The sequence below is a fragment of the Erythrolamprus reginae genome, chromosome 6, assembly GCF_031021105.1.
Source record: "Erythrolamprus reginae isolate rEryReg1 chromosome 6, rEryReg1.hap1, whole genome shotgun sequence".
NCBI lineage: Eukaryota > Metazoa > Chordata > Lepidosauria > Squamata > Dipsadidae > Erythrolamprus > Erythrolamprus reginae.
The window spans coordinates 38,220,132-38,245,078 of NC_091955.1; the positions used below are offsets into that span (position 1 = coordinate 38,220,132).

General features: G+C 45.5%; 2 protein-coding genes across 22 annotated transcripts in view; one reads left to right on the forward strand and one right to left on the reverse strand.

The window, feature by feature from the left end:
- ZCRB1 (zinc finger CCHC-type and RNA binding motif containing 1) overlaps nucleotides 1-13,066 on the reverse strand; it is a 124,246-nt gene extending 111,180 nt beyond the window's left edge. Inside the window, exons 1-3 of one of the 4 annotated variants that reach the window (XM_070755570.1) lie at nucleotides 12,662-13,063; nucleotides 383-473; nucleotides 202-230 (exon numbers count right to left, since the gene is read on the reverse strand). In XM_070755570.1, coding sequence (XP_070611671.1) covers nucleotides 202-230; nucleotides 383-473; nucleotides 12,662-12,810 — 269 coding nt within the window. In that variant the 5' untranslated portion in view covers nucleotides 12,811-13,063. Of the gene's footprint in view, nucleotides 1-201; nucleotides 231-382; nucleotides 474-12,661 lie in introns of all 4 variants that reach the window. The other 3 variants (XM_070755569.1, XM_070755571.1, XM_070755568.1) reach the window with 3 other exon arrangements.
- The window catches only part of PPHLN1 (periphilin 1), a 153,334-nt gene continuing 141,330 nt past the window's right edge, over nucleotides 12,944-24,947 (forward strand). For 9 of the 18 annotated variants that reach the window (XM_070755553.1, XM_070755564.1, XM_070755556.1 and 6 more), the window contains exons 1-3: nucleotides 12,998-13,241; nucleotides 14,450-14,508; nucleotides 16,400-16,447. In XM_070755553.1, the coding sequence (XP_070611654.1) occupies nucleotide 16,447 (1 nt within the window). In that variant the 5' untranslated portion in view covers nucleotides 12,998-13,241; nucleotides 14,450-14,508; nucleotides 16,400-16,446. Of the gene's footprint in view, nucleotides 13,759-14,449; nucleotides 14,614-16,399; nucleotides 16,448-24,947 lie in introns of all 18 variants that reach the window. The other 9 variants (XM_070755548.1, XM_070755560.1, XM_070755557.1 and 6 more) reach the window with 5 other exon arrangements.

The window sequence follows — 24,947 nt, forward strand, 5'->3', positions numbered from 1 at the left end:
TAGAAAATCACAACCTGTGAATAGAATATTTTTATAGAAAGTTCATACCAGGTGTGGTAGTAACGTTACAAATAAGCATCTGTCTTGGTATCCTCTTACAAAAATTACACATGTGAAAATATTTTGTTAAATTGAGTCTGTTGGTATTATTAAACACAACTTTAAAGAATAAATTACATATAATTCAATATTTATACTTACTTAACTACCTTCCCATATTTTGAAAAAATCTGAAAAGATAGAAAAAATATATAATCACCTAGGTTAAGTATACAAACATGAAAGTAAATTCTTCACAAAACACATAAATAAATACAAAAGTTCTATGATAATTCACACAGATAGATTCAAGTTCCAATGTTTAAGTTTAAAGTATACTTACCCTATACAAGTCATTGTTTGTCAATGAAAATGGCAAATTAGATACATAAACTGTGCTTTTGCTTGGTGCTAATCCTCCACTCATTTTTTTTCTAGAAACAGAAAAGAAAATGTCACATGAAAGGAAGCCACAAATGTATGTAAAATATACAGGGTAATTTCCCAACAATCTTACTTATCCTGAACAAATGTTTAACAATGAAAATTATCATCACAGAAAAAATATGGTTAAGCTATGTGCCACTTGTTACTTTTTTCCAATGTTTAACTTTGGGGAACAAATTTCCTTCCTACTTTCTACATTCCGTTCAATTTATGCAAGGAAATAATCCTATTCACTTACAGGTGAAACTCGAAAAATTAGAATATCATGCAAAAGTTCATTTATTTCAATAATGCAACTTAAAAGGTGAAATGTAATATATGAGACTCATTATATGCAAGGCAAGAGTTCAAGCCGTGATTTGTCATAATTGTGATGATTATGGGGTAGCTCATAAAACCCCCAAATCACGCATGTCAGAAAATTAGAATATTACATGCAATCAATAAAACAATGATTGTACATAGAACAGTATTGGACCTCTGAAAAGTTTAAGTATGCACATGTATTCAGTACTTGTCTTGATCCCCTTTTGCAGCAATTAGTGTCTCAATGTGGCGTGGCATGGAAGCTATCAGTCTGTGTCCAGTGAAGGGCTGCAAATTTTTTTACTACAGTGGTATCTCTACTTAAGAACTTAATTCGTTCCGTGAGTAGGTTCTTAAGTAGAAAAGTTTGTAAGGAGAAGCAATTTTTCCCATAGGAATCAATGTAAAAGCAAATAATACTGCAGGTTTGAAAAGAAACCTCAACCACTTATGTGCACAACCTCCATCCCAGACACACCAACAACAGCTAAATCTTCTACAACTGAACCCATCCCATTGTGTTTACAACCCCTAGTGATCACAGAAAAGGAAGTGAAAGATCTATTTCTCAGACAGAAGCCTGGAAAAGCACCAGGCCCAGACAAGATAACTCCTTCTTGCTTAAAAGTCTGTGCTGACCAATTGGCCCCCGTCTTCACCCAAATCTTCAACAAATCACTAGAGTTGTGCTATGTTCCTTCCTGCTTCAAACGCTCGACTATCATCCCAGTGCCAAAGAAGCCCTCCATCAAGAAACTGAATAACTACAGACCAGTTGCTCTAACATCTGTAGTTATGAAAACCTTTGAAAGGCTAGTGATGTTCCATTTGAGAGCCATCACGGATCCACTGTTAGACCCCCTGCAATTTGCATACCGAGCAAATAGATCAACAGATGATGCTGTTAATATGGCTCTACACTACATCCTTCAACATCTTGAATCTCCAATGACCTACGCCAGGGTCCTCTTTGTGGACTTCAGTTCAGCATTCAATACCATTGTACCGGACATTCTCTTAACCAAACTAAATCAGCTAGCGGTACCTGAACACACTTGTAAGTGGATCACAAGCTTCCTAACAGACAGGAAGCAGCAGGTGAAGCTAGGAAAAATCACATCAGATATATGTACAATTAGCACAGGTGCCCCCCAAGGCTGTGTACTCTCACCACTTCTCTTCTCTCTATACACTAATGACTGCATCTCATACGATCCATCTGTTAAACTACTGAAGTTTGCAGATGATACAACAGTGATCGGACTCATTCGAGACAATGATGAATCCGCATACAGACGGGAAGTTGAACAACTATCCTTGTGGTGTGACCAGAACAATCTAGAACTGAACACACTCAAAACTGTAGAAATGGTGGTAGACTTTAAGAGAAACCCTTCCACCCTTCCACCTCTCACAATACTAGACAACACAGTATCAACAGTAGAGACCTTCAAATTTCTAAGTTCTATCATATCTCAAGACCTAAAATGGTCACCTAACATCAAAAACATCATCAAAAAAGCACAACAAAGAATGTTCTTTCTGCGCCAGCTCAGGAAGCTCAAACTGCCCAAGGAGCTGCTAATTCAGTTCTACAGAGGAATCATTGAGTCTGTCATCTGCACCTCTATAACTGTCTGGTTTGGTGCTGCAACCCAACAGGACCGACACAGACTTCAGAGGATAATCAGAATTGCAGAAAAAACAATTGCTGCCAATCTGCCTTCCACTGAGGACCTGTATACTGCACGAGTCAAAAAGAGGGCGGGTAAAATATTTACTGACCCCTCGCATCCTGGACACAAATTGTTTCAACTCCTACCCTCAAAACGTCGCTACAGAGTACTGCACACCAAGACAACTAGACACAAGAACAGTTTTTTCCCGAACGCCATCACTCTACTAAACAAATAATTCCCTCAAAACTGTCAGACTTTCTACTAAATCTGCACTTCTATTCTACTAGTTTTTCTCATCATTCCTATCACCCATTTCCTCCCATGTTGACTGTATGACTGTAACTTGTTGCGTATATCCTAAGATTTTTATTAATATTGCTTCTTCATTGCTTATTTGACCCCTATGACAATCATTAAGTGTTGTATCACATGATTCTTGACAAATATATATTTTATTTTATGTACGTTGAGAGCATATGCACCAAGACAAATTCCTTGTGTGTCCAATCACACTTGGCCAATAAAAATTCTATTCTATTCTATTCTATAATGTGTGCAAACCCATTGGGAAAGAAATAAAAGCTCAGAATTTGGATGGGAGTAGGAGGAGGAAGAAGAGGAGGAGGAGGACAGTCGCTGCCGAAGGAAGAAGGTGAGGGGAATCAAAAAAATCCAAAACTTTTAAGTTTTTTTTAAAAAAAGAGGGACTTTGAGGTGGTGAGGAGGAGCATGTGCCTCCCATACACCTGGCGTGAGGCTGCCTCCCATACACTGCACCAGAGAGAGGTGGGAATCTCCTGCTGCTTTGACCAAAAGGCAGCAGCTGCTGCTGCTGCTACCTGCTTCCTCTTTCTTCCCATGCTGAAGGGCTCCCCTTTCCTCTTGCTCGCTTGCTTTGTATCCTTGACTCCTCGGTTTGGCTGAAGCAGAGTTGATCCGGACAGGGCGAAGCGCCCCCCTTTTGCCTTTACATAATAATAATAATAATAATAATAATTATTATTATTATTATTATTATTATTATTATTATTATTATTATTCATTAGATTTGTATGCTGCCCCTCTCCACAGACTCGGGGAAGTGATACATGGCTTACTGTGTGAGTGTAACTTGACAGCCATTTGACCAGGTGGGAGTAGCTTGGCAAACATGTGCGTGGGGGTGCTTAAAGGTCATCTGACTTGGTGGTAGTAGCTTACCAACCAAGATAAGTTTTCAGATAGATGCTTGGACTCTTTTTCAGTTGATTAATTCACAATATTTAAATAGCCACAAAAAGGACAAATGACAGACAGCATTATTTGTTGAGGAGCACAGTAACATTTTAAGAATTTGTACTGAATCAACAAGGTTCAGTATGGTAACAGAATATGCAAGTAGCTCGGTTTTCTTTAATTGCTTAAAAAGTTCAGTTCTAGATAATGATTAAAATGATTAAAGCGTTTATGGGTAAAAACATACAGTAAAACCTCCTCTTAAGAACTTAATTGGTTCCGGGATGAGGTTCGTAAGGTGAAAAGTTCATAAGATGAAACAATGTTCCCCACAGGAATCAATGGAAAAGTGAATAATGCGTGCAAGCCCAAAACTCACCCCTTTTTCCTCATTACCGCCAGCATTCAGATCCTTGTTCAGGGGCGGGTAGAGGAGAGGGGGAGACAGGGGAGGGAAACCGCACAGGCTGCCTGGAAGGAGTCTCGTGGATAGAGTAACATGCGGGGGAAGCTGCCTGGCCTTCCACAAAGACCGAAAAGTCCACAGTTACTGTCCGGCTGCAATGACCAGAAGGGAAGGAAGGGAAACGCACAGGCCATTTGTATGTGCATATTCTCCGATTTTTTGTGTCTGGAAGGCCCTACTGGGGTTCTAGGATCGCTTTGCGGGAGTCCGGCAGCGGCTTCAGATTTGGTCCGATTTCCCCCCTCTAGTAGGGCAGAGTGGGAGGCCGGCGCCCAGAAGTGAGGCCAGGAAGCCTTGCCGTGTCCTGCAAATGATGGGGGGGGGGGGGGTTTAAATCAAAGGCTGTGGAAATGACCCGCAGATCATATTCTGCAGTTTTGCAGCCGGGCCACAGATCGGCCAGCAGGCGCTGCTCCAATTCCATCCGCGCCCGGGATGCAGCAAACTCTACCTAGAGTTCTAAATAGCGGCGATCCAAAGCAGGCAAAAACGCCCAAGTGTTGGAGCAGCTATTTCCAAAGGTTGGGGAAGCCCTTGCCGGATTCACGCTGCCGCCACCACCCCTATTCATAACTTCAAGCAGAAACCTCTCTCTCTCCCTCCCTCTCTCCTTTCCTCTCCCTGCCTCTCTCCCCCTCCTCTTAATAGACCCTCCGTAGGGGATTTGGAGTCTCCCTGGGCCATTCAATACTCCTGCGCCTAGCTTGGGAAGGCTCTTCAACCGGGAGGCGGTGGAGGAAGAGGAGGAGGAGGAAGAGGAGGCGCAGAAATGAAGTAAGTGCTTGTCTTCCGGTTCCAGTGTGAGCGGAGGATTTGCCGCTCCTCTGAGACAACGGCAAAGATCATCAGAAATGAGTCAATCCAGATATTGTCTGATTCCTTCTGGCTTTGCAACCCTCTGTGTTTGGGGGATTAATATCGAATGCTGCTGTGTTGCTTTATGTGGCGCCAGGGACAATAGCCCCAAGAAATTGCCTGATGGATCAGCTGAGGAGCGGAAGATGGCGGCTGCTCCCAGACACTGAACACTGAGGTAGAGAGAGGTGAACTGGAGATAAATGAGCAGAGAACCCGGGGAACAAACCGACCCTCTTAGCGAGACACCAGGAAATGAGAGTAACTGGTGCTGTGTGAGACTGAGGACGCCGAGGGTGCAGGCTGGTGGGAGCGGTCGGCTCTCGGCGGCGCCGGAGGTCGTTTGCGGAGAGCGGAGGAGCTGGGGTTGCCGGCTGGTGGGGCAGGAGCAGCAACCCAGTCCCCTGTACGATGCAAGTGGGTGAGAGCTGCTGGTGCTGAGAGGGACGAAGGAGACAGATTTATTTATTATTTATTTATTATTTAGATTTGTATGCCGCCCCTCTCCGCAGACTCGGGGCGGCTCACAACAGAATACAACAATTCATGACAAATCTAAATTATAGTTTAAAATATTTTAAAAAAACCATTTACTAAGCAAACATACACACAAACTTACCATGCATAAATTGTATATGCCCGGGGGAGATGTCTCAGTTCCCCCATGCCTGATGACAAAGGTGGGTTTTAAGGCATTTACGATGGCTGGAACATGCAGGAAAGAGGCTGAGGCGAGTTGGAGCTGCCCTGTGGAGTGGAGTGTTGGCTGGGATTGGACTGAAAGAACAGAGAGGGCAGAGTTGGGGGAGAGTGAACAATGGAATCCCCCCCTCCTCTCCCCTCACTTCCAGAGTGGACAGTGGGAACTGAGCTGCCGAACTGCCAATGAAGCATTGCCTTTGTCATGTGCAGACCATTTTCTACTGCGGCTTGATTTCCTGGCTCCAATCCTCCCCCGCAGGGAGGCGGAACCGATTAGGAGGTTCGGCCCCAGACGCCTGATGGACCCTGAAGGCTTTCAGAGGGCGCTTGGGGTTTTACCAGATTCACTCATCCACAGCTCGGCAGAGTCTCTTGCTGAGGCCTGGAACAAGGCTGCAGCGGAGGCTCTCGACCGAATTGCGCCATTGCGACCTCTCCGTGGCACTAGACCCCGTAGAGCTCCATGGTTCAACGAGGAGCTCCGGGAGTTGAAACGCCAGAAGAGACATCTAGAGAAGCGATGGAGGAAGAGTAAGTCTGAATCCAACCGAACACTTGTAAAAGCTTTTATTAAGACCTACAAAGTGGCGCTCAAGGCGGCAAGATGCGCGTACCATGCCGCCTTGATTGCATCAGAGGAATCCCGCCCGGCCGCTCTGTTTAGGGTGACCCGCTCACTTCTAAATCAGGGGGGAGTTGGGGAGCCCTTGCAGGGTCCGAATCCGATCGAACACTTGTAAGAGCTCATATTAAGACTTACAAAGTGGCGCTCAAGGCGGCAAGATGCGCGTATCATGCCGCCTTGATTGCATCAGCGGAATCCCGCCCGGCCGCTCTGTTTAGGGTAACCCGCTCCCTTCTTAATCAGAGGGGAGTTGGGGAGCCCTTGCAGAGTAGTGCCGAGGATTTTAACACGTTTTTCGCTGATAAAATCGCTCGGATCCGGGCCGACCTCGACTCCAATTGTGAAACAGAGTCGACTGACAATGAGTCAGTCGAGGTGACTGGGGCTAAACGTCTTTGTCCATCTGTCTGGGGGGAGTTTGACTTGGTGACACCTGATGAAGTGGACAAGGCCATTGGAGCTGTGAGTTCCGCCACCTGTTTACTGGATCCGTGTCCCTCTTGGCTGGTTTCGGCCAGTCGAGGGGTGACACGGAGCTGGGTCCAGGAGATTGTCAACGCCTCCTTGGGGAGGGGGTCCTTTCCGCCACTTTATAAGGAGGCGGTTGTGCGCCCCCTCCTCAAGAAGCCTTCCCTGGACCCAGCCGTGCTTAATAACTACCGTCCAGTCTCCAACCTTCCCTTCATGGGGAAGGTTGTCGAGAAGGTGGTGGCACTTCAACTCCAGCGGTCCTTGGATGAAGCCGATTATCTAGGTCCTCAGCAGTCTGGATTCAGGCCCGGCTACAGCACGGAAACTGCTTTGGTCGCGTTGATGGATGATCTCTGGCGGGCCCGGGACAGGGGCTTGTCCTCTGTCCTGGTGCTCCTTGACCTCTCAGCGGCTTTCGATACCATCGACCATGGTATCCTTCTGCGCCGGCTGGAGGGGTTGGGAGTGGGAGGCACTGTTCTTCAGTGGTTCTCCTCCTACCTCTCCGGTCGGTCGCAGTCGGTGTTAGTGGGGGGTCAGAGGTCGACCCCGAGGTTTCTCCCTTGTGGGGTGCCTCAGGGGTCGGTCCTCTCCCCCCTGCTATTTAATATCTACATGAAACCGCTGGGTGAGATCATCCAAGGGCATGGGGTGAGGTATCATCAATATGCCGATGATACCCAGTTGTACATCTCCACCCCATGTCCAGTCAACGAAGCAGTGGAAGTGATGTGCCGGTGCCTGGAGGCTGTTGGGGCCTGGATGGGTGTCAACAAACTCAAACTCAACCCAGACAAGACGGAGTGGCTGTGGGTCTTGCCTCCCAAGGACAATTCTATCTGTCCGTCCATTACCCTGGGGGGGGAATTATTGACCCCCTCAGAGAGGGTCCGCAACTTGGGCGTCCTCCTCGATCCACAGCTCACATTAGAAAAACACCTTTCAGCTGTGGCGAGGGGGGCGTTTGCCCAGGTTCGCCTGGTGCGCCAGTTGCGGCCCTATTTGGACCGGGAGTCATTGCTCACAGTCACTCATGCCCTCATCACCTCGAGGCTCGACTACTGTAACGCTCTCTACATGGGGCTACCTTTGAAAAGTGTTCGGAAACTTCAGACCGTGCAGAATGCAGCTGCGAGAGCAATTATGGGCTTCTCCAAGTATGCCCATATCACTCCAACACTCCGCAGTCTGCATTGGCTGCCGATCAGTTTCCGGTCACAATTCAAAGTGTTGGTTATGACCTATAAAGCCCTTCATGGCACCGGACCAGAATATCTTCGGGACCGCCTCCTGCCGCACGAATCCCAGCGACCGGTTAGGTCCCACAGAGTTGGCCTTCTCCGGGTCCCGTCGACTAAACAATGTCGTCTGGCGGGACCCAGGGGAAGAGCCTTCTCTGTGGGGGCCCCGACCCTCTGGAACCAGCTCCCCCCTGAGATTAGGATTGCCCCCACCCTCCCTGCCTTTCGTAAACTCCTTAAGACCCACCTTTGCCGTCAGGCATGGGGGAACTAAAACACCTCCCCCTTGCCCATGTTGTTTTGTTGATTGATTGACTGTGTGCCTGTTTTTTATATATACTGTTTTGTTTTTGTTTTTTTTATGAGATTATTAATTTCAATTGGAATCTGGATGGGTGGGCATTGGATTTGGTATTGTGTACTGTACTGTTTTTTTATTATTGTTGTGAGCCGCCCCGAGTTTGCGGAGAGGGGCGGCATATAAATCCAATAAACCTAAACCTAAACCGTAGTACCAAGGAATTTAACTCATTTTTCGCTGATAAAGTCGCTCGGATCCAGACTGATTTCAATTGCATAGCAGTATCGGCTGACAATGAGTCAGTCGAGGTGACTGGGGCTAAACGTCTTTGTCCATCCATCTGGGAGGAGTTTGACTTGGTGACACCTGATGAAGTGGAAAAGGCCATTGGAGCTGTGAGTTCCGCCACCTGTCTACTGGATCCGTGTCCCTCTTGGTTGGTTTTGGCCGGCCGAGGGGTGACACGGAGCTGGGCCCAGGAGACTGTCAACGCCACCTTGGGGAGGGGGTCCTTTCCAGCCCTTTATAAGGAGGCACTTGTGCGCCCCCTACTCAAGAAGCCTTCCCTGGGCCCAGCCGTGTTTAATAACTACCATCCAGTCTCCAACCTTCCCTTTATAGGGAAGGTTGTTGAGAAGGTGGTGGCGCTCCAACTCCAGCGGTCCTTGGAAGAAGCCAATTATCTAGGTCCTCAGCAGTCTGGATTCAGGCCCAGTTACAGCACGGAAACTGCTTTGTTCGCGTTGATAGATGATCTCTGGCGGGCCCGGGACAGGGGCTTGTCCTCTGTCCTGGTGCTTCTTGACCTCTCAGTGGCTTTCGATACCATCGACCATGGTATCCTTCTGCACCGGCTGGAGGGGTTGGGAGTGGGAGGCACTGTTCTTCAGTGGTTCTCCTCCTACCTCTCTGGTCGGTTGCAGTCAGTGTTAGTGGGGGGTCAGAGGTCAACCTCTAGGTCTCTCCCTTGTGGGGTGCCTCAGGGGTCGGTCCTCTCCCCCCTGCTATTTAATATCTACATGAAACCGCTGGGTGAGATCATCCAAGGGCATTGGGTGAGGTATCATCAATACGCCAATGATACCCAGCTATACATCTGTACCCCATGTCCAGTCAACGAAGCAGTGGAAGTGATGTACCAGTGCCTGGAGGCTGTTGGGGCCTGGATGGGTGTCAACAAACTCAAACTCAACCCAGACAAGATGGAGTGGCTGTGGGTCTTGCCTCCCAAGGACAATTCCATCTGTCCGTCCATTACCCTGGGGGGGGGGGGAACTACTGACCCCCTCAGAGAGGGTTCCCAACTTGGGCGTCCTCCTCGATCCACAGCTGACATTGGAACATCATCTTTCGGCTGTGGCGAGGAGGGCGTTTGCCCAGGTTCGCTTGATGCACCAGTTGTGGCCCTATTTGGACAGGGAGTCACTGCTGACAGTCACTCATGCCCTCATCACCTCGAGGTTCGATTACTGCAACGCTCTCTACATGGGGCTACCTTTGAAAAGTATTCGGAAACTTCAGATCGTGCAGAACGCAGCCGCGAGAGCCATTGTGGGGCTTCCAAGATTTGCCCATGTTTCCTCAACACTCCGTGGCTTGCATTGGCTGCCGATCAGTTTCCGGTCACAATTCAAAGTGTTGGTCATGACCTTTAAAGCCCTACATGGCTTTGGACCAGACTACCTCCGGAACCGCCTGCTACCGCACGAATCCCAGCGACTGATAAGGTCCCAGAGTTGGCCTTCTCCGGGTTCCGTCGACTAAACAATGTCATTTGGCGAGCCCCAGGGGAAGAGCCTTCTCTGTGGCGGCCCTGGCACTCTGGAACCAACTCCCCCCGGAGATTAGAATTGCCCCCACCCTCCCTGTCTTTCGTAAACTACTCAAGACTCATTTATACCGCCAGGCATGGGGGAGTTGAGATATTCCTTCCCCCTAGGGCCTAGGCCATTACAAGTTATGCATGGTATGTCTGTGTGTATGTTTGGTTTTATAACAAGGGTTTTTAGTTGTTTTATTATTGGATTGTCACATGCTGTTTCTATCATTGTTGTTAGACGCCCCGAGTCTGTGGAGAGGGGCGGCATACAAATCCAATAAATTATTATTATTATTATTATTATTATTATTATTATTATTCAGGTCCTGCCCGCATTTCTCCTCCCCTGTGGCCAGGCCGGGCGCGCCTTTTCCCAACCTCCCTCCCTCCTCCTCCTGCCTCCCGCCTCCCGCCCGTCCGACAGCTCCCTGGCGTTCATCTTCCTCCGCCGCCACTGGCTCCCGGCTCCTCCTCCTCTTCTCACTTCTTTACATGATGACAGCCGGGCAGCGGCGCGGAGGCTGGGGGAGTCAAGTGTGTGGAAGAGGTCCGCAGGAGAACCGGGGGGAGCCACGGCCATCGTCCCGTGGAAGGGACCCGGCTGTGAAGCTCCCGAAGGTGATTTTGCGCCCCCCCAGGAAAGCAAGCAGCAGGCGTTGGCTGGGGTTTTTCTCCTCGGGGCAAAGATGGTGGTTGCGGGGTGGCTTTGCTGCAGGCGGGTGTCTAGCCACCGTGGTTCCCCCCGGTTCTCCCGTGGACCTCTTCCACACAGCCTGACTCCCCCAGCCTCCGCACTTTTCTTTCGGCTTCTGAATGGACAGGAGGAGCTAAGCAGCCAGAGACCTTCAATGTAAAAGGAATCAATGTAAAAGCGCGGCGGCTGGGGGAGTCAGGCTGTGTGGAAGAGCGTGCCATCCCCGGGGCAGGGCAGGAGGGCAGCTATTGCCCCCGGAGGGCATCCTAGAGCAGAATCTAGCTTTTCGCTTCTGCGCGACAAGGCCTTCGGGCACCTGGAAGAGAAAGTGCGCTGCCACTATGGCCTCCTGAGCAACACGGAGTCTTCACGGAAGCGGCAGGGGCTTAGGTGGAGCCCAGAGGTTTCCCGGCAGCTACCTGTGAGTCTAAGCTTTCGTCGACTGCGAAGAAGCCACGGAACAGAGCAAACAATTCAACAAGGGCTGCTCCCTGCGGGGAGGGAGAGCTTCGCCCTCCGCTCTCCTGAAGGCATTTGTTCTATTCCGCGGCTTCTTTGCAGGTGACGAAAGCTTAGGCTGACAGATAGCTGCCGACCGACTGGGCGTCCCTTGGCGGAGCATTGGCTTCTGGCTTTGTGCATGTCTCCAGGAAGGGCTGTTTTACCCTTCCACTCCTGGCTTGGTTCAGCTGCGGCCACCCTCGCCAGTGGGTTGGCAGCGTCTATGGCCGCTTAGCTCCTCCTGTCCATCCTCCCTCTCCCTTCCTTCTCTCCAAGCATTCCTAGTTAGCAAGGCAGGCTAATTTTGACTGCTTCCCTCCCTCCAAGCACTTTTTTTCTTGGCCCTTCTCTATCCTAAGGCTTCTGCCTTATGAGCAGACCTCATCCTGTCCCTGCTGCCTGCTGTAAAGTAAAAGTTTTAACTCTAGTGACAAAAGGTTTCTGTTGCTTCTCTGTTGGACCTTTGGGGAGCCCCCAAAAAAGAAGTTAAAACAAAAACAATACATGTTCCAGAAAACACAGATTTTCCAGAAGATGTCTAATTGATTTTCCAAACTCAGCAAAAGAAAAAGCTAATAGTTCTACCAAAGTGGTGTGAACTGGCTGAATCCCACCACTGGCCCTAGCCCTTTTGTACATGTGCTGCAACATCTCAGTCTTGCATGAAAGAGGAAGAAACTGCATTGCCACACTTTTACCGTGAAGGTGCCTCCATGCCATCTTTCCTTTATTCCTAGTTCATTAGGGAAACAATACTGTTAGCAAGGGCAACAGTAAATTCAAATTTAATAAAATTCAATACTAATTACAAAAGGATTTTAAATGTTCCAATAACAATATTAATTATTTTGAAGGGGAGAATGAGGGCAAACAAAATAAAAATCAAAGCAACCTTACAATATCCCTTCCCCCAACATTTTGAGAGAAAAGTAGCTCGAGAAATGAATGCGCAGAACTGCAGATTTTGAATCATGCTTAATTCTTTTGAGATACTTATTTCTGCTCATCAATAATAAAAATAATACACATCATCGATAAAAAGCAAGCACAGGCAACGCGAGATCCGTAACAAAATTGGAAGGCGCTCGTTGACCTAGGAGTTAGCCTAAAGCAGGGGTCTCCAAACTTGGCAACTTGAAGACTTGTGGACTCAACGTCCAGAATTCGCCATAGCTGGCTGGAGAATTCTGGTAGATGGAAGCCCACAAGTCTTAAAGTTGCCAAATTTGAAGGCCTAAGGGAATCCGACCACTTATTTCCCAGTAGGATGAGGCCATGTGACAAAAAATGAAAAGCTAACCGTGCTAGAAGGACATCATTCAGTCGGGGCCGAAGAGGACCATCGCTCTCCCTTTTTTTATTCCGCTGGACCTTCACCAAAACAGCCCAGCTCCACGCTCTGTGCTGTCGGGAAAGCGCAGGTAAAGGAAGCAGCGCTCCCTTCCTCATTTACACGCGGAGGGGAAGGAACTATGCACCGGCGAGGTTTAGCTGTCCTCCTATCTGCTGCTACTGCAGCGCCAGCAAAGACAACGCCCACTTGTCCGGCAGTACTTGTGCCTCCGACTGGGGGCGGTACTCCGGAGGAAGAAAATAAAGGGATGCTGTCGCTTTGACGTAAGCGGCGCGCCGGAAGCTCCGGGTCACACTTCTGTGCAGCCGAGACAGATTTGCGGCGGGTGACTTGGTTCGGCTTCGGACTGGCCTAAGCGTGCGGTCCTGGCTTTTGGGGAAAGCTTGTTTCTGCTTTAATCTCGAGCGACGTGCTGTGACGCCCCCTTAGCGCTTGACCGCGGCTCAGCGTGACCTCCGGAGGCTTCTTTTCCCGCTCATGCATGGGCTTCCTCCTGCTTTGTTAGCTTGGTGAATAAACTAGAGGGGTAAGAGTCGTGTTGATCCGGAAGAGGTTGACCTGCGCTCCTTCGTTTGAAAGGAATGTCGACTCGCTCAATCGTATTGGCTTTCACTTGGAGCTCTACTTAGGATTTGGAGCTCTGTCCCGCTTTTGCCCTTCATCGGACTTCAAGAAAGCTGCTTCGCGCAACTTTTCTTGTTGAGAATTAACGATTCAAACATGTAGGCTAGTTCCCTACATGTTTGAATCGTAAGTTCCTACCGCGTGTGTAATAGATGGTTCTTTTATTTCTTCTGCCCGTAGTACTGTACATATTTTCTTCGCTAATGAGGTAATTGAATAGGGTAGACCAAACCTCGTGGCGTAATATTCAATGTTTGTCACCGACATATTGAGCTTCCCCCTAAAAGTGGTTAAAACTAACTCATTACTCTCATTGACTAATTAATGTTGTGCTCAGTTTGGAATTTTTTGGTCAAAGCCAGTAAATGGATTGCCCCAACTATTGTTATTTTCTCATCCTATCACATGCTGTCAAGCAGGTAAAATCTTTTTTAAAAAATATATTTTTGTTACAGTACTAGATTTCTATCCATCATTCTTTTTCGGAAGCTAAAGTAGCAACCATAAATTCTGTGCTCTCTAACCCATTCCCACAACAAGTCTCTGGTATATTGGCTGTGAGATAATGTCTGTCCCAAAGTCATCCAGGGAGCTGTCATATTTCAAGATGGACTTGAATAGATGTCCCAAGTCCAACACTTTAAACCACTGTATTACAATAGGTGTTTTATCATTTTTATTATTGTTTTATTGTTGCAAGACCCATAGGCCCAGGAGCCATGCTTAGGGAGCATTCCACTTACAGTTAGGCATCCAAAATAGTCAGGAAGATCTGCTAAGGACTGGCTGAGAGACATGGACCAGGAACTCCCAACTTCAGATGGGTTGACAACTTGGCTTCTCAGAGATCTCCAATCAGAGTGGGGTGACCAGGTTGCCCCCATTTAGGCCTCACTTTCTCTTGCCAAAGTTTTCCAGCCTGGCTTATATTACGAGATAAACCCAGGAGCAAAAACCCAGCCCACAAAGCCTTTAGATAATTAATAGTGGTTTTATATACAGCTAAACATTTAATATCAGTATTTTGATTTAAGAAATAAATTATAATGGGAAAATGAACAAGAGTACAGATTCTAATTCTTTATTTCTCACCATTTTCCTGGTCCTAAGCTACTAACGAATCTACATACATCAAGAATCAAAGGTAAAATCAGATGCACAACCTAGATGTAAGTATCTACAGTTCACTGTTTTCTGTGGATTTGAATCTAGGGCAGCAAATATGGTGACTACCACATTTTTCGGACTATAAGACGCACCAAGATGTTGAAGAGGTAAGTAAGAAAAAAAAAGGTTTTGTCCTTCCTGACCCCCAGGAGCACTCTGTAGGCCTCACAAACCCTCTGCATGCTCCATTTTTCACAAAAACAGAAAAATGGGGCATACAGAGGGTTTCTGGGGGAAGGCAAAAATCCCCTTTCAAAACAAGGCCCATTGTTTTTTGCAAAAATGGGGGCATTTTTGCCTTTCTCCAGCCCCCAGAGGCACTCTGCAGATCTTTCAAACCCTCTGTGTGCCCTGTTTACACCAGTTTTTGTGAAAAATAGGTCAATTTTTCATAAAAATGGGATGCGGGGGAGGCTTAGTGAGGCCTAAATTGACAATCGCACTAAAATAACAATCATACTAAAAAGGAGAATTATGGTTGGTTACTGAAATTATGGCATCCTTCTAATCATGTGATTTAGTTGCCTCAAGACCAACATACATTTACAATGGTCACAATGACTCACAATCATCATTTATTTTCACAGCCATGTCTTCATAAGCAAAGTCAAGGGGGAAGCTGACAGGAAATCACAAGCTGCAAAAGCATTTTGGATTGTATGAGTAGATTTGAATTACTGTAGGGAAGTGGTTAAGTAACAGAGAAACAAGAGTTGGAAGTGACCTTGTAGGTCATATAATCCAACCCCGCGCTCAAGCAAGAGTCCCTACACCATTTCCGACAAATGGCAGTCCAATATCCTCTTGAAAGTGTCAATTTTTGGAGCTTTCTCAACCTATGGAGAGCAAGCTGTTCCAGTGGTTGATAGCTCTCACTCAGAAATTTTCTTCTCATTTCCAGGTTGAATTTTTCCTTGGTCAGTTTCCATCCATTTTTATTCCTTGTCTGACTTTTTGGTGCCTTGGAAAATAGCCCCCCAAGTATCAGAACACTGCTATCGTGTCTCCACTGGTCCTTCTCTTCGCTAGACAAGCCATGCCTGGTTCTGTAACCGTTCTTCATACGTTTTAGTCTCCAGTCTTCTAATCATCCTAGCTGCTCTCCTCTGTACTTTGTATAGAGTCTCTACGTCTTTTTTGTAGTGTGGTGACCAAAGTTCTGAGCTTTAGCAAAATAACCCACTTTTAAAACATGCTAAGAAGCTGTGATTATACAATAGTTGTTTGAATAGGAAATGAATGTGTGGAATAGAAAGCCATGGAGTATTCCCCATATTCTGCTCCATGAATCAGTTGAAAAAGGTAATACATAGTCGAAATACTATGAGGTATGGAGTGTTTTTACGAGTGGATATAAAGGAGGAAAGGAAGCTATATAAAGGAACTGTAAATATGTTAAATAGCTATAGAACTTTATGATAAGGAAAATAAAAGATATTGTTATAAGTAAATAGGAAGATAAATATGGGATTGTAAGAATTAATTTAAAAAGTAACTGAAAATGTAGGTTATATATAAAACTGAATGTGAACCGTTGACGTCATGCACCGTAGACTATTTAAGAGAAGAATATGCTGCCGAGGGAGACAGCAGGGGAGGAAAAATGTTGTTTTTCTTTTTCTTTTTATGTCTTTTTGTATGTCTTTAAATGTAGACAAATTGATGGTTATAACGCAATAAAGTCATGATGAGGTGTCTTTTTAAATATATAAGTTTAATAAAAAATATTTTTTTAAAAAAGAAAAAGGTATTCAACTTCTGACTGGAAAATATGGTTGATTTGGTTGCAGCACAAGGTCTCTTCTGTTTATCCCAGTTAAGTTTATTTGATTATTCATTTGGAAGTTGTAATTATTGACCTTTTTTCTAACATGTTTTTTTTTTAATATGCAGGAACTAGTTGGATTGGAATTATAAAGCATAGTTAAAAGAAGCACAGAAGTAAGTAGATTTTTTAAAATGTCTTTTTTTGACAATGGAAGTCGAATGACTTCTAGTATAGAAGTAAATTATTCTGTTGGAGTTAATTTTTATTTTTCTAAATTCTAGCTTTATGGTTTGATTATTGCTTGTTAATGATAGCTTGTGGTTAGGATAAGAGCTGAGAAAGAATTATTAATTGAATTCTATTCAAGTGAATCTTTTAATTCAGGATGGCAGAGATGAGAATTATAAGAAGGAGTAGGAAAATAACTTTCATTTCTGAATACTGAAAATGTCATTCAGAAATATTTTGTTTCCAATACAGATTATTGTTTAGCACCATAATTAGGATTGGCAAATTGGTTGTTAAGCAAAGTAGTTGCTAAGTGAAACTATTATGCTTACATTGTTACTTCACTTTTGCTTTACCGACTTCCTAAAGTTGTAAATACAAGGATTTGTCATAAAAATACTGTTTTCATTCTTGTCATAATGTTGAATGGCCACTAAACAAGGAAATGGCTGAACAAGGACTTGCTGTAATTTCCTAAACTAGGGTGCCTAATCTCTTCCATGTAAATCATTAGACATGTCTTTGAGCCTCTCTAATTTGCTGACAAATTGTAATGTGTATGATACTAAAATGTAAATGAAAAACTTCACTCATGTAAAAATAACTGCATGCTTGTTTTTAATCTTTATAGTGAGTTACCAGGTTTCTCCTCTATAATATTTCTATTAGGAAACCTTACTAGATAGTCAGTTGAAACAAATATTCTGAAAAGGATTGGCTTTTCAATATTTTATGACATCCCTTGATACAATGTTTTTGCAATTCATAGATTATCTATCTGCATCTTAATGATTTATCTAAATGAAAGTACTCCTTTATGATTGAGATAAATATTATTTATAATACTACTCAGTGTACTTGATAGTATACACAATACCCTTCAGTTTGTATTGGGTATTATATATACATTACATGCTTTCATCTGTTGAAACTGTTAATGTGCAAGTGACTGAAAGTGAGCTAAGAATGTAGATTTGAATATGAATAAAATGTTTAGCTGTAGGTATTATTACGGCAAAGATTTTTTTTATTTTTCTCTCCAATTACAATACAATAAAAAAATACCAACAACATCAGGTTGCTTTACAATAGGTCAATTTTACAAATTATGGTATGCAAAAATCAATGCTACTTCCTTGACTTTTGACATCTGTATAGAAATAGATGCTCTTTTTTTTCTTATGTTATACCAATATGCTATTAACAAAGGCATCCTTTAAGCTATTCCACATTTTAAATATCTCAAGATGATTAGGTTGTAAAATTTCAAATTACTCCATATCTCTTCTATGTCAATTTTCATGTATATTTAAATAACCTTTTTTGATAATAACTGCCCATTAATAAGAAAACTCTAAAAAAAAATACCCAAAAACTTCCAATGACAGATTCAAGGTGGGAAAAATGATATTTCATAATAACGCCCACTTAGCCAAATTACAAAACCTATTTAAAAATTCCTTTATATAGGAATTATGAACACACACACAAAAATTAAAAAACACATAGTTTAAAAAGTAAGAAGATAGAACAAAAAGAAAAAAGTTTAAAGAGAGAAGGAAACGAAAAGGAAAGAAAGAAAAACAATAAAAGAGGAAAAGAAGAGTACAAACCAAAAAAGAAAGAAAAAGAGGAAGAGATAAGCAAGAAATCTTCCTCTTCTTCTTACCCACTTCACATGTTAACTTCATATAAAGCCAATGAATTTAACAAAACCTTAAAGCTAAACCATAAGCCCCTAATATCATCCAACCCACTTTAAACCATGTATCTATAAATCTAGTATATATAAAAAAAGAAATTAAAAAAGAAAATAAGGGGGGAGAAGAAAGAAAAGAAAGGTCCCCCATTAACCCACTGGAATCAACTTCAAAGTATAATGCTGCATACCCAGCAGAATCATCATGCCCTAGCCTAAATGAATTGATCCCAGTACATAAAAAGAAGAAATTCCCTTTCTTTAATCCTAATTCAAATTATAACCATTTTCCAGCCCAGTGGAATTTTGCAGAAATTATAACCTTTCTAAAATTATAGTCTATATTTTCTATAATTTAATAATTTCTATAATCAATTATTACTTCTATAATAATTTCACTTACCTTATACTTTAGTATAAAGTAATCATATTTTATAATATTTATTTTATAATATAATATTTTAGTCAGCAATAAAGAAACTTCTCTATAAACCCACTGGAATCAAATTACAGTGGTACCTCAAGATATGAACCCCTCGTCTTACAAACAACTCGAGATACGAACCCGGGGTTCAGAAAAAATTTGCCTCTTCTTACGAACTTTTTTCGTGTTACGAATGCCAAACCCGAACTTCTGGGTTCGGCATTCGGGAGGCTGCTGGGAAGCTGCCCGGCTGTCTTAAAAGGTGACAGCCGGGCTGGGGGGCTTCCCAGCAGCCTCCCGAACCCCGAACTTTTGCCGAACTTCCGGGTTCGGGGTTCGGAGGCTGCTGGGAAGCCCCCCAGCCCGGCTGTCACCTTTTAAAACAGCCTGGGGGCTTCTCGGCGGCCTCCGGAACACCGAACCCGGAAGTTCGGGTTCGGCGTTCGGGAGGTCGCTGAGAAGCGCCCAGGCTGTTTTAAAAGGTGACAGCCGGGCGGCAGCTTTTTTTTGCGGGGGGGGTTTTTTGGTTGCACGGATTAATTGACTTTACATTGTTTCCTATGGGAAACAATGTTTCGTCTTACGAACCTTTCGTCTTACGAACCTCCCCCTGGAACCAATTAGGTTCGTAAGACGAGGTATGACTGTATATATATAAAACGCTACATAACCAGCTGAATCTTTGTACCCTACTCTAATTTTATCGCTGCATACCCAGTGGAATTCTCATGCCCTATTCTAATTATAATGATCCCAATAGATTTAAAAAAAGCTTCCCCCACTTAGATCCAAATTGAATTATAACTTTTTATAAATTAGTACATTTTTCAAAAATTTTAATCTGAATATTCTAGTGGTCCCTAAAATATATTATCAATAGTCTGTATATTATATAAGTATCATCTTCAAAAAATGCATCAAGTATACTCTTCCTTATCTCCTAATATAAAGATTTTTACATTTTTAAATCAATAAGTTGGATATCTTAATTCTATTTCAAAATACTTTGCATCAAGAAACAATTCCTTAGTTATCCATCTAAATTTATTGCATTTTTAGTTCCATTTTCTATGCTTATTCCATGCTGTTTATAGCTGGTAAAAAAACCTATTAACTATAGCCGACCTTCCCTAAGATTATTTTCTCGGTGCTAGCTTTACTCGACTTCTCTTCTCCGTATAGATCAATATATTTATCATTAATATCAATCTTCCTAATTAAAAAACCCCCAAAACAAGCCATAACCCATCTCTGTCTTCATTATTTCCATATTTCAAAGTTTATGCTTTAAGTTTTAATTTTGCATTTTACCCAAGAAATACTTCTTTATATCTCATAAACCTCTTATTTTAACATCATATACAACCTAAATATCTTTGTTCAAATTAATTAATCCCCCTTTCCTCAAACCATGCAGTTCTCCAACCGAAATACATTCCCCCTAACATTATTTATTTATTTATTTTATTTATTTATTAGATTTGTATGCACAACAAGAAAAAACAGTACAAATCCAATATTTAAAAAACAGTTTAAAACCCTTAACATAAAAACAATCATACATCTCATGTAGACCATACATAAAGTGGAAACGGCCCAAGCGAATCAATTTTCCCATGCCTGACAGCAGTGCTGGGTTTTGAGGAGTTTGCGAAAGGCAAAGACGGTGGGGGCAGTCCTAATCTCCAGGGGGAGTTGATTCCAGAGGGTCGGGGCTGCCACAGAGAAGGCTCCTCCCCTGGGTCCCGCCAGACGACAATGTTTTGTCGAGGGGACCCAGAGAAGGCCAACTCTGTGGGACCTAACCGGTCGCTGGGATTCGTGCGGCAGAAGGTGGTCCCGGAGATATTCTGGTCCGATGCCATGAAGGGCTTTATAGGTCATAACCAATAATTTGAATTGTGACTGGAAACTGATCGGGAACCAATGCAGACTGCGGAGTGTTGGTGTAACATGGGCATACCTAGGGAAGCCCATGATTGCTCTCGCAGCTGCATTCTGTTCGATCTGAAGTTTCCGAAAACTCTTCAGAGGTAGCCCCATGTAGAGAGCATTACAATAGTCGAACCTCGAGGTGATGAGGGCATGAGTGACTGTGAGTAGTGAGTCCCGGTCCAGATAGAGCCGCAACTGGTGCACCAGGCGAACCTGGGCAAACGCCCCCCTCGCCACAGTTGAAAGATGGTTCTCTAATGTAAGCTGTGGATCGAGGACGCCCAAGTTGCGGACCCTCTCTGAGGGGGTCAATAATCCCCCCCCCCCAGGGTAATGGACAGACAGATGGAATTGTCCCTTGGAGGTAAAACCCACAGCCACTCTGTCTTGTCGGGGTTAAGTTTGAGTCTGTTGGCACCCATCAAGACCCTTACAGCCTCCAGGCACCAGCACATCAGTTCCACTGCTTCACCAAGTAGACATGGGGTGGAGATGTACAACTGGGTGTCATTAGCGTACTGATGACAACTCACCCCCCTCGCTGGATATCTCACCCAGCAGTTTCATGTAGATATTAAACAGCAGGGGTGACAGGACCGACCCCTGAAGAACCCCACAAGGGAGGAACCTAGGAGTCGACCTCTGGTCCCCTCACTAACACCAACTGCGTCTGACCAGAGAGGTAGGAGGAGAACCACCGTAAAATGGTGCCTCTCCTCCAATCGTCGCAGAAGGATGCCATGGTCAATGGTATTGTAAGCCGTTGAGAGGTCGAAAAGCACCGGGATAGAGCATAAACCCCTATACCGGGCCCGCCAGAGATCATCCATCAGCACAACCAAAGTGGTTTCCGGCTGTAGCCAGGACTGAATCCTGACTGCTGAGGGCCTAGATAATCGGCTTCATCCAAGGACCGCTGGAGCTAGAGCGACACCACCTTTTCGACAACCTTTCCCATAAAGGGAAGGTTGGAGACCGGATGCTAGTTAATAAGTACAGCTGGGTCCAGGGAAGGCTTCTTGAGAAGGGGGCATACAAGTTCCTTCTTGTAGAGAGCTGGGAAGGACCCCTCCCGCAAATAAGCGTTGGTAATCTCATGGACCCAGCCCCATGTCACCTCACTGCTGGCCAAAACAAGCCAGGAGAGACACGGGTCCAACATACAGGTGGCAGAATTCACAGCTGCAATGGCCTTGTCTACTTCATCAGGTGTCACCAGGTCAAACTCACCCCACACAGATGGACTAAGACGGGCCCCTATCATCTCGACGGATTCGTTGTCAGCCGACACTGCATTCCAATTGGAGTCAAGGTCTGTCTGAATCTGAGTGATTTTATCAGTGAAAAACTCACTATAGTCCTTGGCACTACCCTGCAAGAGTTCATCAACCCTCCTCTGATTAAGAAGGGAGCGAATCACCCTAAACAGGGTGGCCAGGCAGGATTCCGCTGATGCAATCAAGGCAGCATGATAAGCGCATCTTGCCCCCTTGAGCACCACTTTATAAGTCTTAATATGAGCTCTTAAAAGTGTTCGATCAGATTCAGATTTGCTTTTCCTTCATCGCTTCTTTAGACATCTCTTCTGGCGCTTCATCTCCTAGAGTTCCTTGGTGAACCAAGGAGCTCTCCGGGGTCTGCTGCCACAGAGAGGTTGCAACAGCGCAATTCAGTCAAGAGCTCCCACTGTCGCCATATTCCAGGCCTTAGCGAGGGACTCTGCCGAACTGTGTATCAGCAAATCCAGTAGAACCCCAAGCGCCCTCTGAAAGCCCTCTGGATCCATTAGGTATCTGGGGCGGAACCACCTAGTCGGTTCCGCCTCCCTGCGGGGGAGGATTGAAACCTTAAAATCAAGCGGTAGCAGAAAATGGTCTGACCATGACAAAGGCAAGATATCTAATCCCCTTAATCTCAGACCATTACTCAGCTGCTCCGAGAGGAATACCATGTCTGGAGTGTGCCCCCCCCTCATGAGTTGGACTCTGAACTACTTGAGTCAAATCCATGGCTACCATGGCGGCCATGAATTCCTGCCCTAACCCAGAGGATTCACTGAGTGACAGTAGATTAAAATCTCCCAAGACTAAGTCTGGGGAACTCCACCGCCAGCCTGGCTACCTCCTCGAACAGTGCAGGCAGGGTAGTTGACACGCAGCTGGGAGACAGGTACATGAGCAGAAAGCCCACCTGAACCCTTCACAAAGAGAGACTCACAACCCACAATCTCAGGAGCAGCGAGTCTGCGTAGGCTGAAGGTCTTCTTGGCTATAATAGCCACTCCTCCACCCCTTCCCTGGGGTCGTGGCTGGTGCCATACCTGAAACCCAGCTGGGCACATTTCAGAGAGAGGAACACCTCCCTCTGGGCCCAGCCAGGTCTCAGTCACAAGACCTGGCTGGGTCTTGTGACCGGAGAGGGGCGGCATACAAATCTAATAAATAATAATGATAATAATACCAGGTCGGCCTCCTCATCCAGGATGAGAAGAGTTTTAATTACAACTTACCTGGCATTGAGTAGCAACAGCCAGGGTCCAGGTTTTGCTCATCACCAGTACCCCAGCTTGAGCTCATGGGGGCATAACAAGGGATCGCCTTCAGACAGCGAGCTCTCGTTCCCCGGGAGCGGCCTAATCCATGTCTCCCACCATATCTGCCTCTCCCCAACAGGACTGGAATATTCCGGCCCTTTGCCACCCATCGCTCCAGCCTCTATATCAGCGTTTCCCAACCGGTGTGCCGCGAAGCCTAGGGAAGCTCCAGCTGGGCGGGGCGCTGCCGGTGCCGGACCGCCGGTGCCTCGGACCTGGAGCTCCCACTCGCAGCTGTCCCCCGGCTACTGCCCGAAGCAGCTGTTTCCGGCGCTCTCCTGCTGGGCCCCAAAGAAGGAAGGCGGGAAAAAGGAGAGCTTCATTATTCGCGCCTCCTTTTTCCCACCTTCCTTCTTTGGGGCCCAGAAGGAAAGCGCTGGAAACAGCGGCATCTGGCAGTAGCCGGGGGACAGCTGCGAGCACCGTTTCCCGTAAGCTGCCCCCTCTCCTCCTTCACCGCCACCGCCGCCTCCTGTCTTGGGGCACGATCTTCCCCCTCTCCTCCACCGCCGCTTCCTGCCTTGGGGCGAGCGATCCGGGAGTCCGGGACTGTGTGGCTTTGCGCCATAAAAAGAAAACGGCCGACTTTTCCCTGCTGCCTGAGCCGTTTTCTCTTCATGGCACAAAGCCACACAGTCCCGGACTCCCGGATCGCTCGCTTCTCCGGTCAGCAAAGCCATCTGCCCAGGAAAGCGCCGCGCATTGAAAAAGTGCGATGCTTTTCCGGCAGCCGGCTTGCTGGCTGGAGAAGCGAGTGATCCGGGAGTCCAGGACTGTGGCTTTGCGCCATGAAGAGAAAACGGCAGCAGGGAAAAGTCAGCTGGGCTAACGGGAGGCGGCGCATGGCTGGGCGCTGGGGACGTCTGGGAGGGCGAGGGGGCTGATCGCTGCTGCCTCTTAGCTGCAGAGCCGGCTGGCGGAGGTGAAGAAAACAGCCGCCGGCTCTCTCCCTCCACTCTCTCCGGTTCTCTCACTTTCTTTTTCTCTCTGTTGCTGGCGTGGTGAACAAGAGAGAAAGAGAGAGAGAGAAAAAGGAGGGGAGAGAGAATGAGAGAGAAAGAAAGCAAGAGAGAGAGAGAAAGAGAGGGGGGAAGGAGGGAGAGGGAAAGACATAGAGGGAGGGAAGGAGGGAGAGGGAAAGAGCAAAAAAGAGAGGAAGAAAGAAAGAAAGAGGGATGGAGAGAGAGAAAGAAGGGAAGGAAGGGAGAGAAAGAGGGAGGGAGAAATAGAGTGAAATGGAGGAAGATATTTTTTTGTCCAAACTTTTCTTTAGCCCCCCCCCCCGCCCCTCCCTCAGTGTTCCCCAGAATTTTGAAAATATGAATAATGTGCCGCGGCTCAAAAAAGGTTGGGAAACACTGCTCTATATCACCAGGTAGACTGACCCTTATATTCATGACATTGATCCCATTCATATCATATATACTCTCCCTCCAATCCCAGTCATCCATCTTTAAAATAACCCACCAATAGGTTAATTTAAAAATCCAGCAATAAAAAACATTAAAAAAAATTAGAAACATTAAAAATACAATTAAAACAATTAATACAATTAATATAGCTAAATCAATTAAATTAAAATTCATTAACCTAAAAGTTCATTAATCCAAGCCAGAATTTAAATAAATATTGTCCTTAAAAACAGCCGAGTCACAAGATCTTTCAATGGGGATAAGAATAAGGGTGTGTGTGTGTGTAATAGTAATAATAATTTAACTAATGTTTCTTGGATGAGGTAGCAGTGAAGACCACAACATAAATAGGTTGTTGTGGTTTTGGTTTTTGTCTGGGACT